This window comes from Dromiciops gliroides, chromosome 3 (genome assembly GCF_019393635.1).
Source record: "Dromiciops gliroides isolate mDroGli1 chromosome 3, mDroGli1.pri, whole genome shotgun sequence".
Classification (NCBI taxonomy): domain Eukaryota; kingdom Metazoa; phylum Chordata; class Mammalia; order Microbiotheria; family Microbiotheriidae; genus Dromiciops; species Dromiciops gliroides.
The window spans coordinates 154,244,918-154,261,408 of record NC_057863.1 but is presented as its reverse complement, the minus strand read 5'-3'; the positions used below and the strand labels follow the sequence as shown (position 1 = coordinate 154,261,408).

The following is a 16,491-nucleotide window of genomic DNA, read 5'->3' as shown; positions in this document are numbered from 1 at the left end:
AGGTAGATCTCTTGGAGTTATAGACATTTAAAGGAAGAAATGAATTATTTAATCTGATTAGTCATCTGAACTCCATAGGAACTTGGACACCATCATGAAGTTCTAACATAAGACAACCACTCTGGTAAGGATATTTTAATATTGGTATTAGGTAAAAATTATATAGGACAGGCCAAGAATGCCCAGAACCTACAAGAATATGCTAATAAGGATAAGAGATTTAGGAAGGTCCTAGTCATGGATAAGTATTAACAAATTTGTCATACATCAGGAGAATTTCTCAGTGTGTCTAAACAGGCTCATAATTGAAGTTAGTAAGATACAGGTTAATTGTTAGCAGGAGAGGTTCTGGCAGGCAGGTAGAATCATGGAGGGAGTAGGTGGAGATAGATCTGTCAGTAGTTACAAGGATAAAGACTAAGCAAGAAACTGGGCATCCTTGAGAGATCTGGCAATAGACAATAGACATGCCAAAAGACCTGGGGTTTAGGGACAAGACCGGTTCAGCGGGGAGATTAACATAAGTAAGGCTGGATCCCAGTTTGAAAGGAACTGAACCACTAGGTAGAATATCCATGCAGAAATATATAGAATAAGACAGTGAGCTAGGGTATAAGGTAGTACTTATTCATATGGAATAAGGTACTACCCAAGTTACTTAGAACCAGGTTTCAAGGTCAAACTGGAATCAGTAGCTTGAAACTGGAGGCTAGAGTGGAGTTCAGCCAATAAGTGGTAGTTAAGTAACATCAGTTTGGGGGCATATAAGGGATGTGGGTACAGTGGTCAAATTCTTGATAACATGAGGCTATAGTTCTAGACCCATAGGATGTAGTTCCAGTATTGATATAACAATGAGGGATTTCCAGTTTAAAGGCAGAACTGAGTAATCCTAAGAACAAATATCCTGAGGAGCTATCCAAGGTCCTGAATTCCCTCTGGCAGATCTATGACCCCTGCCTAACTTGACTTTGTCCTTTTTAAAGGAGCTGTAATACCAGCAGCCTATGTCTTCCTCTGATATCATTATACTATAACTATCCAAGGTTTTGCTTTCAACTACCACCTACTTACGATTATGACTGTTTCTATATTGGTCCTGAACTGTCGGCCTATTTCCCCAATTGATTCTTGAAAGAAGGGAAAGAAAAATGTCTTTTGCAATCTTATTAATATAAAATATTTAAGTTACCAAAAAGCAATATGAGGTAACAGGCATGGATGCATAAAGGAAAAATAGGTCTACTTATGTATGAAAAATCAGCTAAAAGGAATCGTATATTTATAGTATTCTTTGTTAATAAGATTATAGTTTCTATAAAGCAGACTTATTTATCATCCAGGACTATTCTATCAACCAGAGCATTTGTACTTGATTTCAAAATTGGAGGTTAGGTTGATTGATTGACTTACTTTTCACTAGAAACTTGCTAATCTCCTTTGTAATAAAAAAAGTAAAACACCTTGCCCTAAAATTTTAGCTTAGACTTGCTTTGTTTAGGAATAAAATAGACTTTTTAAACTTTAATCCTAATTTAAATTTTTGGGGGGGAGAAATATAGAAGGTATTAATAAAGGGATGATATTGAGAACTTAGAAAAGGAAGCATAATTCACTAAAAGCCAGAATAGGTCCAATAAGAACAAGTCATGTCAGGCTAATCGCATTTCTTTTGTAACAGTGTCACTAAAGTTAGATTAGGGAATGCCATAAAAATAATGTCTGGATTTCAGTAAAGGATTTGACAAAATCTCTCACAATTTCTTGTTGATAAAATGAAGGATAATGAGATGAATAATAGTAAACTAATTTAGAACTGATTAAACAACCAAACCCAATTACAGGAGATCAATGGATTGATGTTAACCTAGGGCAGGGTTTCACAAATATTTTTCTGTCATGGAGCACTTAGGTATCATAAAGTGAGGTTCATGGACTCCTTTATAGAATTTTTAAAATTCATAATTGAAAGAAATTCTAAATTTCAGTTAAGGGTTAGTGAAAATAAAGATGTAATTATTTTCCAATCCAATTTTACAGACCCCCTGAAATCTATCCATGAAACCATTGAACCCTAGGGTAGGAACTCCTGACCTAGAGGAAGATCTCTAGTGGATGCATTAGAGTTCTGAGCTTGGCCTTATTCTGTTTGACAATTTTAATCAATAAATAAGATAAAGGTATAGACAGCATGCTTATGAAACTTATGAATGATATGAAGTCAGGAGGAATATATAACATATTGGATAATAGAATTGAGATTCAAAAAAAGCTTAACATGTTCACTTCTACTCTCTCTAATTCATCCTCTGAATAGCTGACAATATAATCTTCCTAAAACTCATCTCTGATCACATCACTGCCCTTCTAAAAGAAATCTTTTGTGACTTCCTGTAGTCTTTTCCATAAAATACAAATTTCTCAACTTGGTATTTAAAACCTCCAGCCTACATTTACAGATGAAGGAAAAATCCTATAAAATGACCCTTTTATCATATTTTCTGTTTTTTGACTTTGAAAACAATGAATTAAGATACCTACTTTGTTCGTAACAAATAACAGGATTTTTCCTAATATTAGCATGGTTTTTGTTTTGAGAACTAGCTTCTTTTGGGGGGGGGGGCAATGAGGGTTAAGTGACTTGCCTAGGGTCACACAGCTAGTAAGTGTCAAGTGCCTGAGGCTGGATTTGAACTCAGCTCCTCCTGAATCCAGGGCTTGCACTTTATCCACTGTTCCACCTAGCTGCCCCCTGAGAGCTAGTTTCTTATGAGAGTTAAGCCCAGAAAAAGGGAAGCATTCTATTAACAGCTCTCATTCATTCAATTATTCATTAATTCAATCAATGAATAAACAAGTATATATTGAGCACATACTACATGCAAGGTAAAAACAAAATGCCATCTACCCTCAAGGAGCTTAGATTGATTTTATTGAGATCCCACAGCTAGTAAGTACAAGATTTAAACTCAGGTCTTCTTGACATCAGGGCAGGTACTCTATCCACTGTAGTGCACATTCTCAAACCTAGATTATTTCAATAATCTGATGTCTGGTTTCTCCCCCATTCTTATTCATTTTATCACCCTTGATGCTACTGTGTTCACTCTATTGATGATCTCCCATCTATCCTGTATATAACTTGTGTTTGTACATAGTTGTTTTCTAATTGTCTCCCTCATTAGATTATAAGCTCCTTGAGAGCTAGAACTGTTTTTGCCCTTTCTCTGTATTCTTAGGACTTAGCTCAGTGGTAGGCACATAGAAGATACTCAACAAATACTAGTTAACTGACTTACTGATAATAGGCAGTTGGCAATGCACAGCTTAAAGCCAAAAAGGAGACTGGGGCAATCAATTAATTTCTTTTTTTTTTTTGGTGAGGCAATTGGGGTTAAGTGACTTGCCCAAGGTCACACAGCTAGTAAGTGTCAAGTGTCTGAGACCAGATTTGAACTCAGGTCCTCCTGACTCCAGGGCCAGTGCTCTATCCACTGTACCACCTAGTTGCCCCAATAAATTAATTTCCATAAACAAATTTCTAGAAGTCAATGATATGGATTGTTTTAACCACCAGAAGCACTGTACATTGAAAGTGAAGGTAACATAGACCTAAGGTTTAGAAAGGCAGTGATACATAATGGCTCTGTTGCTTACAGAGTTGTCAATTTCTGTCTCAGTGCTTGAAAATTCTTGTTCCATATTCTAGTTTGCCTCATATTTATAATTAATAATTAACATTTAAATCATTTCTTCTGATAATTCAATTTAGTTCTATTCAATGGAAAAGTATAAGAAAGCTAAATAATGTATTATTTTTGATGTTAAATGTCCATCCCTATTAGAAAGCTAAAAACCTTGGACATGCACAGCCAAACACAAGACACAAATATTCACCTGGCTGCAGCTATGGAAGTTGTAGACTCAGCTTCAAAAATGAAATAATGGGGAGCCAAAATGGCAGAATATAAGCTGCAGTTCAGCTGAACTCTACAAGCATTCACCTCCAAACAACTTTAAAATAATGCCTCAAATCAAATTCTGGAGTGATAGAGCCAACAAAAGGTAGGGCTGAGACATTTTTGCAATCCAAAACAACTTAAAAAGTCAGAGGGGAGAGGTCTATGATACTGGGGTTAGGAATGGCCCAGAGTGCAGTACACATAATGGCAATACTACCAACAGGCTTTGGAGGAAGCTACAACTGGGCAGAAGCAGCTTCTAGAGATCTTAGTCCAGAGACTGTAAGTTGGTTGGAAAACCAGTCAGAAATAAATTATATGGGGCCTTTTGCTGACACTTGATTGCCTATATGCAGTTCCAGCTTGAAAAGAAGTACTAGCAGCTATGGCTGCATGACAGCAGAGACACCCGAGCCCTGGTCACAGTTCCAGAGCCAAGAGGAATCTTAAGGTTACAGGGGAGCAGGGGTCATAGTTCTGTTTTGGAGAAGAAATCAAAGAATCTGGTCACAGTTCCAGAACCAAGAGGAGTGATAGCACTTGCAGCTGTAGGGGAACAAGATCCCTTCCTGGGTAAAGACCTGAGGACAGACCAGGAGAGCAGTGACCATACCTCTCCATGAATCATACTACCTTGAAAGCACTAAAAACTTTCAGATCCCAAGTAGTAGCTCTGAAAACAGTATCATAAGAGACATGAAGCTTGAGACAGTACCCCTCTTCCCCAAGGAGCAGAGCCCAATTTTAACATAAAGTTCAAAGCAAAGAAATAGGATATAAAATAAGCAAACAACAAAAAAGAACTTGGTCATTAAAAGCCATGGTGGTGACAGGAAAGATCATGAAACAAATTCGGAAGACATCAAAGTAAAAACATCTGCAAGCAAAGCCTCAAAGAAATGTGAATTGAACATCAATCCAATAAGAATTCCTAGAAGAGCTGAAAAATTAATATTAAAATCAAATCAGAAAGGTAGTGGGAAAAATGGAAAAGAAATGAGAGTGATGGAAGAAATTTATTTAAAAAGTCAATAGCTTGGTAAAAAAAAAAGGCACAAATATTGAAGAAAATAACACCTTAAAAAACAGAATTGACCAAATGGTTTAAAAAGGCACAAAAATCCACTGATGACAAGAACTCCTAAAAAGTAGAATTGGCCAAATGGAAAAGGATATTCTTAAAGGCAAAGAGATGATTAGAATTTTAGAAAATTTAAGATGATAGACTTCTGGAGAAAAGTGAATAAAAATTCAAAGGAGTTCACCTTTTCTCATCTATACATGGCACCTTCACAAAAATTAACCATATATTAGGGCATAAAAACCTCACAAACAAATGCAGAAAAGCACAAATATAAAATGCATCCCTTTTATATCATAATGCAGTAGAAATTACAACCAATAAAGGGCCATAGAGACATAAATAAAAAAGTAATTACAAACCAAAAATCCAATCCCAAAGAATGAGAAGGTCAAAGAACAAATCAAAAAAATAATCAATAATTTCATTAAAGATAACGACAACATTAAGGTCATATAGAAAATATGCAAAAATTTCTAAGATGCAGCCAAAGCAGTACATATGGGGAAATTTATCTCTCTAAATGCTTACATCAATAAAATAGAGAAATATCAGATCAATAAATTGGGCGTGCAATTTTTTTTGGTGGGGCAATTGGGGTTAAGTGACTTGCCCAGGGTCACACAGCTAGTAAGTGTTAAGTGTCTGAGGCCGGATTTGAACTCAGATCCTCCTGAATCCAGGGCCAGTGCTCTATTGACTATACTACCTAGCTGCCCCAAGCATGCAATATTTAAAAACTATAAAAAGAACAAATTTTAAGTCCCCAGTTAAATGCCAAATTGGAAATTCTGAAAATCAAAGGAGAGATTAATAAAACTGAAAGAAAAGCATTGAACTAATAAATAAAACTAGGAGCTTGTTTCATGAGAAAAAATAATAAATTGATTTTAAAAAAGGAAAAAATTACCAGTATCAAAAATGAAAGAGGTGAATTCACCACTAATGAAGAGAAAATTAAATCAATTATTAGGAGCTATTTTTGCCCAATTATATGCCGATAAATCTAACAACCTAAGTGAAATGGATGAAATTTACCAAAAAACATAAATTGCCCAGATTAACAGAAAAGGAAATTGAATACTTAAGTAATATTATCTTAGAAAAAAGTTACATAATAACTATTATATATTTTTTAAATAGAAAGTTGTACATAATAGATTTTTAGTTTCATGCACAATTATATACAGGGCTGGTTCAATATTATGAAAACTATCAGCATAATTGATCATATTGGTAACAGAACAAAAATTATGTGATTATCTCAAAAATGCAGAAAAAGATTTTTGACAAAAGACAATACCCATTCCTGTAAAAAAGAAAAAAAAAAACACTAGAAAGCATAGAACTCAATAGAGTTTTCCTTAAAATGATAAGTGGTATTTATCAAAAACTATTGGCAAGTATTCAAGTATTATCTGTAATGGGAATAAGCTGGAAGCATTCCCAATAAGATCAGGGGTGAAGCAAAGACAACTATTATCACCACTATTATTCAACATTCTACTAGAAATACTAACTATAACAAGAAAAGAAAAAGAAATGGAAGGAATGAGAATAGGCAATAAGGAAGCAAAACTATCACTCTTTGCAGATGATATGATGGTATACTTAAAAAATCAGAGAGAATCAACTAAAAATTTAAGTAAAATAATTAACAACTTAAGCAAGTTGTAAGATATAAATAAACCCACATAAATCATCAGCATTTCTACAAATTACCAACAAAGTTTGAGGAGGAAGAGATAGAAAGAGAAATTCCATTTAAAAGAACTTCAGGCAATGTAAAATACTTGGGAGACCACCTTCCAAAACAAACTCAGTTAACTATATAAACATAATTACAAAAGTCTTTTCACACACACACAAAAAACCTTTATCTAAATATTTGGAGAAATATTAATTTCTCATAGATAGATTGAGCCAATATAATAAAAATAATAATTCTTCCTATATTGACTTATTTATTTAGTGCCATACCAATCAAATTGCCCAAAAAATTATTTTATAGAGTTAGAAAAATAATGACAAAATTCATCTGGATCTTGTAGTCAATTAAAACCTCAGAGATATTTTTCTTCATATGAACTACTGTCAAGTCTCACCATATTTTTTCATATAATATATTTTTGAACCTAAATACAAAGTTTTATATTTACTTCTGTTAAATTTAATTGTTTGGTTTTGTTCTAGAATTGTAATCTTGATTTGTCATTTTTATATTAGCTATACTGTGTCATCCCTGGAAAGATACTAACCTCTCAGTAATCTAGTCAACTAAAACTATAAATTGCAGACAACGTACAAATTGCATTGATGATATTTCCTAACCCAGGAGTTCCCTGTACTAATGAAATCACAGGAGGCATTGGAATAGTAGATGGAATACTGGACTTAGCATCAGGAAAACTGGAGTTTGAATACTGCCTCAGCCATTGAGTAACAGTGTGATTATGGAAAGCCGTTTGATGTCTCCAAACCTCGGTTGACTAACCTGTAAAATAGAAATAATTATAGTACCCAAGTCACAGGGTTGTTGCAATGTTCAAATAATATAATATAAACTACTTTCTAAATGTTAAAGATAGCATAAATGTTAGCTGTTGTTGTTAACCCTATCTCTTTTGCAAATAAATTTGATAAGTATGATTTCCGTCACTCCCCTGTTCAAAAAGGTCCAGTAGCTCCCTCTTGCCTATAGAATAAAATATAAACTTTTCTATTTGAGTTTTAAAGCTCTTATCAAGTTTTGCTTTTGAAGGCCAATTACACGTTTTGCCTTGCACAGTTCATGGCATAGAGTTCTTGAAAAAAAGACTTGTGGAATGAATGAATGTCTTCACCCAAGTCACTGATAAAATCAGTGATAAGTAAAATGCCTATTATCATATTACTAGGGACATTCCTTTCAATCTATTAACCAACATTTATTTGGAACTGTTGTTTAAGAAAGAATGGTTTTATTTAAGTTTACTATCATCCATGATATACATCTTCATCTTGTCTATAAGGATTTCTTGGAACACTTTGCTGGATTATAGTACAAGCTACAGAAATCTAGAGCTGAACAACAATGCCAAAAGAGTATTAATTGTATGAATGACTTGGATAAAAATTGAATGCATGCTTATCATATCTGTGTCTGAGAGGAACAGCAATTAGAATATATGACAATATCCCATGATCTATCAGCCTATCATATCAGACAAGCAAAGGAAGCTAGTCTGACATGATTTGTTCTTAGTAGCCTCTTATTCCTAAATTCGAAGATTTATGAAACCCAGAATCTTGGATAAGAGTGTAGTAACAGCTTGAAAACTGCTTCCCTCTGTAGAAAAGCAATCTCTTTTAAAAAGGGGGGAAAGTCTTTCAGAGCAATAGTAACCAGAATTCTTTACCCAAGGGTACTCTGGAAGGCTACTTTTGCTAAGGAGCTGACCCAGAGCTAAGAGAACCACTACCCTAAGGACCAGTTAGAATTTGATCTATAATTGTGCTTTGAATGAATAATTTTCTTAATCAGAACTCCTCAAAGTGAAAAATTATCTTTGAGAAGAAGCTTTATTCAATCATTAACAGTTAACATATAACCACAAAAGCCCCTAACACAGTATCAGTGGATCACAACAGAAAGAATTATCCCTGTCCTTGGAAAGCAAACACATAGATTTTCTAATCTTACCGTATTTTCAAAATGGGAAAGATACTCATCTGTCTAGAACAGCTTAGGCAGACCTAGAGGCAGAGGGATAAATGGAATTTCTGAAGACTTTTTCAAGCCCATCATTTCTATGATCTTATGTTTAAAATCACAAATGACCAGGGGACTACAGTGACTGGAACCCTGGCTAAGAAATCAGAAGATTTACTGGCTGTAAAAACCTCTTGGAGACTTATTTTCCTTAACTATAAAATGGTGATAACAGCACCTTGCCCTACCTACAACACAAGATTGTTGTAAGACTGTCAAATGATACCATGAAGTGAGATAATGCAAGGAAAATACTTGCCATAGAGTGAGGGTGCTACTATTCCTACAACACCATCCCTGAGACTCAATGAAATATCTATCTACCAAGTTTTTCCTACTCTTTTTTCTAGCCCATACTCAAGAAATATTGCTAACACTGAAATTTGGACATAGGATCCCTATTCACATTGAAGGAACCCACAGAACACTTTGGAAAATACCTTTTATGAAAAATATATTGATTTACTGGTTCTCCCCAGGAACTAATTTGTTCTCAAGCCTATAATTAAATTGATGTTACTCAATTCAACAAATATTTATTAAGTACGTCATATGCAAAATCCATAATAATGTGACAGAATCCTGATCCCATGAAATCATGACTTAATTTTTCCTCTATTGATTCTGCTTCTATGGTCAAAATGACATAGCAACAGGGGCAGCTAGGTGGTGCAGTAGATAAAGCACTGGCCCTGGACTCAGGAGGACCTGAGTTCAAATCCGGCTTCAGACACTTGACACTTACTAGCTGTGTGACCCTGGGCAAGTCACTTAACCCTCATTGCCCCACCTAAAAAAATGACATAGCAACTTTATGCTTTGGCAAACCTGAATGGTTCTTTCACTTATCTACTAAATTTTCCACAATAGGGAAAAGAAATTATAGCCAAAATATAAAGTATTACAACAAATAAAGGAATGAGCCCCTTGATTTAGAGTCAGAGGACTACAAGAGGCAGGATGGTGTAATTAATGGATGGAGAACTGAACCTGCAAGTATTTGAACCACATAGGAATTCTCTGAGGCAGGGGGTAGATATATAAATATATAAATAGAAATATATGTATGTATATATATATATATATGTATATATACAGGCATATATACATACATAACAAAACCTGCCTCAGTGAGTTGTTATATACTTCAAATGATTGCAAGTTTAGCTCCCTATAACTGATAGAGTATACTTTAAAGTTTGTAAATCATTTTACATATACTATCTCATTTGAACCATATAGCAACTCACTGAGGCAGGTGTTGTATTATGATATCAGTATATATTATTATTGATAAATATGTATATAGGGACAGGTGTTAGTATTATTACATATTGATATGTACCAGTATGTAATATATCAGTATATAAGAATACTGTTAATGTCTGCATATATATATATATATATATGTATAACTGGTTATACCTGCCTCCATAAGTTGCTAAATGGTTCAAATGAGATGATGTATGTAAAATGATTTACAAACTTTAATGTACTCTTATAAGTATCTGTTATTGTTTTTAAAAAAAGCCCAATTCCACTATTTACTAGCTGTATAACCCTGAGCAAGTGACTTAACTTCCTGGACCTCAGTTTCTTCATCTATAAATTAGAAGATTGGATTAGATGATCTATAAGATCTGTTTCAGTTGAAAAGTCCACAATCATTCAAATAAGACAAAACAAAAGCAGGTAATTTAAATGAGATTTTATAACAAGTAATTACACTGATATCTTCAAAATAAAGAAATCTTCTATTTTGGTTATTATCATCTCTATTCTACAAAAGAGTTCCTCATACATACTTTAAAAATAAAAGGATAACACTGAGACAGATTGTGTGGAACAACAGCCCAAGGGCCAAACTATAACTACCCCTTCCCTAATTTAAGTGACAAAGGAGATTAGGTCCTATCTAAAGAGCAAAACTGTGCTGTAAAATTTAATTAAAAATCATTGGTCAAAAACAAAAGTAAAAGTTTAAAAAATGGAGAAAATATAGCAAGAAATAACTACCCAAAAAAAGAAGGGGAGAAACAGAAAGACTATATTTATAGTATTATTAACAGATTACAATAAACATACAATGTTTAAAAGAGAAAAAAAGGACTTGTAGACTCAGATATTTAGAAAAGAACTAAGGATAAACAAATGTCAAAAATAAAAAGAGAAAGGACAGCATAATATAGATGGCTTCACACATAAATCAAAGTAAGTAAGCTCCCAAAATGCCAAATGTGGGACAGTGAAAGAAAAAAAAACTGACTAAAATATCCTTGTCCAGATGAAGCGGATCAGCCCTATCAAAATACAGTATGATAATACAGTGAAAATATTCCAAGTGAGAGATACTACAAAGTCAAGTCAGCAAGCACATATCAGGCACCTACTATGTGCCAAGCAATGTATTAAGCAATGAGGGCATGAAGAAAGGTAGAAACAGTCTCTGACCCCAAGGAGTTTACAATTTAACAAAGGATACCAGAAAGAAAAAAAAAAGATGATGATGAGCAGAAATCAACAGTAATGGGATAAAAGACTAAAAATATTGGAAGTAGGGAAATAACTGTAACATAATCAATAAAGTAGCATAGAATAGTCAAATTCTAGCTACATCCCTCTTTAGTCTAGATAACTAAGGCTATATACATGTGGGGCCAATCAGTACTTGAGCATCATTCCCCTTTGCTACCATATTCACAGGCTGTTTTCCCCACCACTTCCATCCAGTTGATTCCCAGCATAGTAGGTCAGGAACAAAATTGGAACATTTGTCCCATCTGTAAAAGCAAACACCAAGATATTTCTCCTCTACTCCAGGTTTTGATGTTTAATATAATCAATAGTTATTTCTAGGGTCCCACTAATGCAAAATTCCGTAGGACACCCTGCAGGACTAGTTTTATTTATCTCAACTATACTCCTTATTGTCTGCCCTTTCCAGGTGTCTTTAGCTCAAATATATGTGGGTGTTTAAGGTATATAATAGACTTTCTTGACCTCAAAGTAAGGACAAATATTATTATCTTCATTTTACAGAAGTAATTACTATTCTTCTCAGCTACCCCTACTACTATCCTGACTGTTCATTAAGGCTAACCTTACTACAATAGGCAATCTTCTATGTAGAATGCTTCCAGGGGCACTGGGAAAGCACTATTGCCCTGTTCCTCCTTATCAAATAACTCCCTAGTCCCCTGAATGACATCTTAAATTCCACATTTAACATTTTAAAACCTATTAAAAGGCCACATATGGGTGGTAGGAGTAACAGGGAACTATCAGTTACTTAGTGTGAATGACTTCATCAGATCTTTCCTATAAGGAAGTTAAATGGGGGAATCAAATAAGATGGGCTACTCCTAGATGGGGAGAAGAAAGAACACAGAAGGTGGAGGGGGTCTGAAGAGTAACTTCATCTATTTTATCATTTTGCCTCAGGCCAGCCCTGACAGTTCCTCAAGTGAAAACAATTATCTTGTTCCCCATATAGAAACAGATTATCTGCCATTTTCTATTGTAGATATTTGTGCATTCTCCATTATTGAGGGTAATCCAGTAGATCATAGAAAACTATGTATAGACACTGCAATGGCTGGTAAATAATTATATCTATACTACCCTGGACAGTAACAATTTTCAGCTCCTGCTATCACCTTATCACCTACTCTCCCTTAGTCCCTTAATATAGTGCTTCTCAAATAAAACAGTACAATTCTTTCCCACAGTACCTAAATAAGAAAGAAATGGGAATACCCCAGGGCACCATAAAAAGTGAGACAGAAAATAACACTATAAAGATCAGAAAACAAAGGGAAAACTAGAACAGGGTGATCAGTGCCTAATAACCTGTAATTCAAGGTAGAATATATGTTCATTGTGAATAGCTATTTCAAAAAAATAAATTTGAATGCTCAATAGAAAGCATGTGTTAGGGAAATTGTGTTACATATGTGAAAATCTCAACCAAGATACGGAGAAATGGAGGGTTTTGTGTAGAAAGAAGATTGTGCTATTTGTAATGGATGCAGTTAGCTATGTGGCATTTACTACTTCTAATATTCAGAACCATTTCACAGTTAAGTCAAAATTCTCAGGTCTGTTGGAAATTTCTTTGTGTCCTAGCATTGTCCAGTAGGAGAACTAGACCTTGATTTGAATGCCTAATATTCCACTTACTATCCATGTGACCTTAGACATGTCACAACTTAAACCTGGTGGGTTTTGATCTCCAAAATGAAGCGAATAAAATGATGATACCAAAAGCTCCTACCAGCTCCAAAACTATGTCCCTATGAAGACGTTTGAGTACTGTGGTATAACACACTCTTGAAATTAACCCTAGATTAATTCTGAAAAGGTTAAAGAGTACTATATTGAGAGGGCAAAGGGCAAAGGAAGATGAATGGAAAGGAAATTTCCCAAAAAAGTGTAATACTGACTCGGAAACCAGAGTATTAATATATTATGATGTTCTGAAGTAGTAATTTACTGAGAAGCAAAGTTTGAAAGTATACATGTGACAGCCTAATACCATAGACAATCACAAATCTTTGTAAAAAAATAATAATAATAAATGCACTAAGCAAGAAATAGTATACTATGACCTTTATTTCAAATTTCAAGCCATTTCTTATTCTGACAAAGGCCTATTTTTAAATGGGAGAAACAAAAGTCCTTGAACAACTGCCACTGTAAAATTCCCATAATGAAATTATGTTCATTCTCAGAGGAATGAGGTAGAATTAGATGCTCCAGTGGTGCTGAATTCCTAAATCTGGGTAGCTTCCAGCTAGCTATGGAAGGTTTTCTGTAAGTGTCAAATGGGGTTGGGGGTGGAGGGAACCATCTGCTATAAACAAATTAAGAATGAGCTTTTTAATTTGTAGTGCTTGACCACACAATTTCTAGAAACATTGGTGTTAAAACACTGTTTGAAATAATACTTCATTTTTAAGAGAAGGAATAGGGTTGAGAAGAGTATTTAAATTGTAGTAAGCAGGAAAAGTATCCCCCTCCTCAAATCTTTGCCCGTGCCCTTCTCAAGAATAGCTGAAACAGTAAGCATTTGATTGGCTATTGAAATGTAAAAGTTTCCTAATTCCCAACAGTATGCTTTTATTTTAAAAAATAATAATCACTTATACTCTGTAAGAAAAGGACAATGTTATTCATCCATGTCCCAATAGCCACCTAGAACAGTGTCAGGCACAGAGTAGGTCCCCAATAAATATTTGTGCAAGATATGCATAAACAAATGCAAAGATTATTACTAAGGGGCAGCATCATAAGTCCAAAACACTAGATGCTGGATAGTTTGGGTTAGCTCAACCCTCAGAGTCTGTCAAGGAAAAGCAAGGATTTTAATTTCTCTTCTGAAAGAACATCAAGAGAGTCCTGTGCCACAATGGCTGAGAGCCACTTATCTTAGAAGTGTTTTCTTTCTTTTTTTCACCTGGGACATTCAGCATGCAGGCTATTCGTATATCTGTGGAGCAGTTTGCCCTCTCTATATTTCCCACACGCACAATCAACTCACCTTCCACCCTTGTTCATTTATTTGCTTTCTTGACTGACTTGGAAGATTATGCATAAGATATAACGGTCCCCTGGATCTAACCCTTCACCTTTGAACCAAGCAAGCCTACAAGCAATACACATATACCCAGTCTTTCTAAATTTCTTGGAATATGGGGCTGGGGAGAGGATGGGGTGAGGAGTGAATTCGAAACCAGAGGATCAGCCAGAGGTTTCTTTTTACCTCTTTCCACTACCCCAACCCGAAGTTAGGAAATACTTTGGTCCAATACACGAGCTAGATTGGAACTGCCCTGTGTCCGAGAAATCAGAGGCAAGGGAAAAGGGTGCAAACCACGGTGTGGGAAAGAGGAAAGTCTCCGAAAGAGAGTGACCGTACCTGGTGCGGCTGTGGTTTCGAGGGCAGTCCTTCTTCTCCATGATGGCCGGCACACAGTTGGTGAGCTCTGTCCAGTCGGCGTGCAGCCCACAGCTCCAGCCGGTGGAGAAGCGCGAGAAGAGCCACGTCTCTTTTTTGCCTGGTCGGTGGCAGGTGCATTTTTTCTGGCCAGGCTTGCAGCTACAGGGCTGCTCCAACCGGATATTCTTCACCAGGTGCCTCCCGAAGGTCGTGCCCCCGGTCTTCTGGATATGCAAGAAGACAATCACGTCCCGCCCTTTGATGTTGAAATCCACGAAACGGGTCAGGTCCTTCACCGAGAAGTTGAAGCGGGGCACAAATTTGGGCAGAGAGCCATTGTCCGGGGATTCTCGGTCCTGCTCTTCCTCCTCCTCTTCCAACTCCTCGAATTCCTCCTCCGTCTCCTGCACTGGCCCGGAATGCTGTGCCGCCGGTGCCCCCCGAATCTCGGCTTGCTGGTCCCGGGGCGGTGGTTGCTGCTGGTCCTCTCGGGGACCCGCTAGGGCTGCTGCAACCTGGCCGGACTCCCCGGCGCGGAACTTGTCCCCGAAGTTGGTACAGGAGCTGGTGCAGGTCGGGGACACGTACTGATACATGATGATCAGGAATAGGAGCGTGAGCACCGGCGTGAGCAGCCACTTGTTGAACCTCTCATCCATGGTCCTGCTCTCAGGCCAGAAGGCGAAGCGGCGGCGGTGGGGGGGGGCGGCGGCAGCTGCTCCACTGAAAGCCCGCGCTGAAGTTTGGACTCCGGGCTGCGGCTCGGAGCCCGCCGCACCTCCATCCCCCTGTGGCCAGGCAGGCGGGACCCCCCGCAAAGGCGTCTGGCTGGCTGGCCGCACTCCGGGGCTCTAGTGGCTCGCTGCTGCTGCTGGCTCCCGCGGGGCTAAGGGGAAATGGAGAAACGAACCTGCGTCCCCTAGCCCACCGCTGCTGCGGAGGAGAAAGAGGAGGAGGAGAGCGAAGATGAGGTGTCTGTTCCCGGCACTAAGGGGCGGCGGCTGAGCGAAGATTGTTCCAGAGCTCAAAAGGGACTCTCTCTACTCTGCCCCCCTGGACCCCTAGGGCCGTTAGTCCTGCGCCTAGCCGGAGAAGGAGAGAGCCTATTAAGCGTCTCTCACACCAGGAATGCGCCTCAGGGAGCCAGCCGGCCGCGGGCTCTCAAGCACTTAGCTGATCTTGGGTCCTGAACCTTCCCCTCTGGTAGCTGGAAACCGGTGCTTCGACCCACACCCAGAGGCTTCATCTTCTCCTGGAGCCAGCCCGGGTACCAGGAAACAGAAGGAGGAGCTTCGGCCCCTGGCCCCTACAATGCCCCGCCCGCCCTGGCCCCTGCTCTTCCCACCACCACCCAGGCACCTTCGCACTCTGGGGAGCCTTGGGGCAAGGAGAGCCCAGTTCTGCGTGCTGGCTGGCTTTCTGCTGCCAGCCCCCGCTGCAAGTTTGCAGATGAGCTCTAGAAGGGGGAGGAGAGAGAGAAAGGAGCCTCAGGCGAGTCAGTGCACCGCCTCTTCGGAGAAGTCCCACTGCTGCTTCAGGTCTATCAGCCAGACACAGAGGCGCGCGCGCGCGCTCGCGAAAGGCTGGCACCACCGCTACCCACCAGCCGGTGTGACAAGGAGTCCTCCTACCCGCAGCAAAAAACCTGCCCAAGGTACGGAGCATGCGCCAAGCCATTCCCGGCCCTGGAGGAGTTTCCAGGGGAGGAGTCCAAGTCTCTTGGTTTTGAGCCGCGCCTGGAGAGTAGGGAGTAAGGGGA

The 16,491-nt window shown here is 37.9% G+C and overlaps 1 protein-coding gene across 1 annotated transcript in view; it reads right to left on the bottom strand.

The window, feature by feature from the left end:
• The window catches only part of HS6ST3 (heparan sulfate 6-O-sulfotransferase 3), an 811,907-nt gene extending 795,832 nt beyond the window's left edge, over positions 1-16,075 (bottom strand). Inside the window, exon 1 of the mRNA XM_043996634.1 lies at positions 14,712-16,075. Coding sequence (XP_043852569.1) covers positions 14,712-15,391 — 680 coding nt within the window. The 5' untranslated portion in view covers positions 15,392-16,075. The remainder of the gene's footprint in view (positions 1-14,711) is intronic.
• Positions 16,076-16,491: the final 416 nt, after the last annotated feature.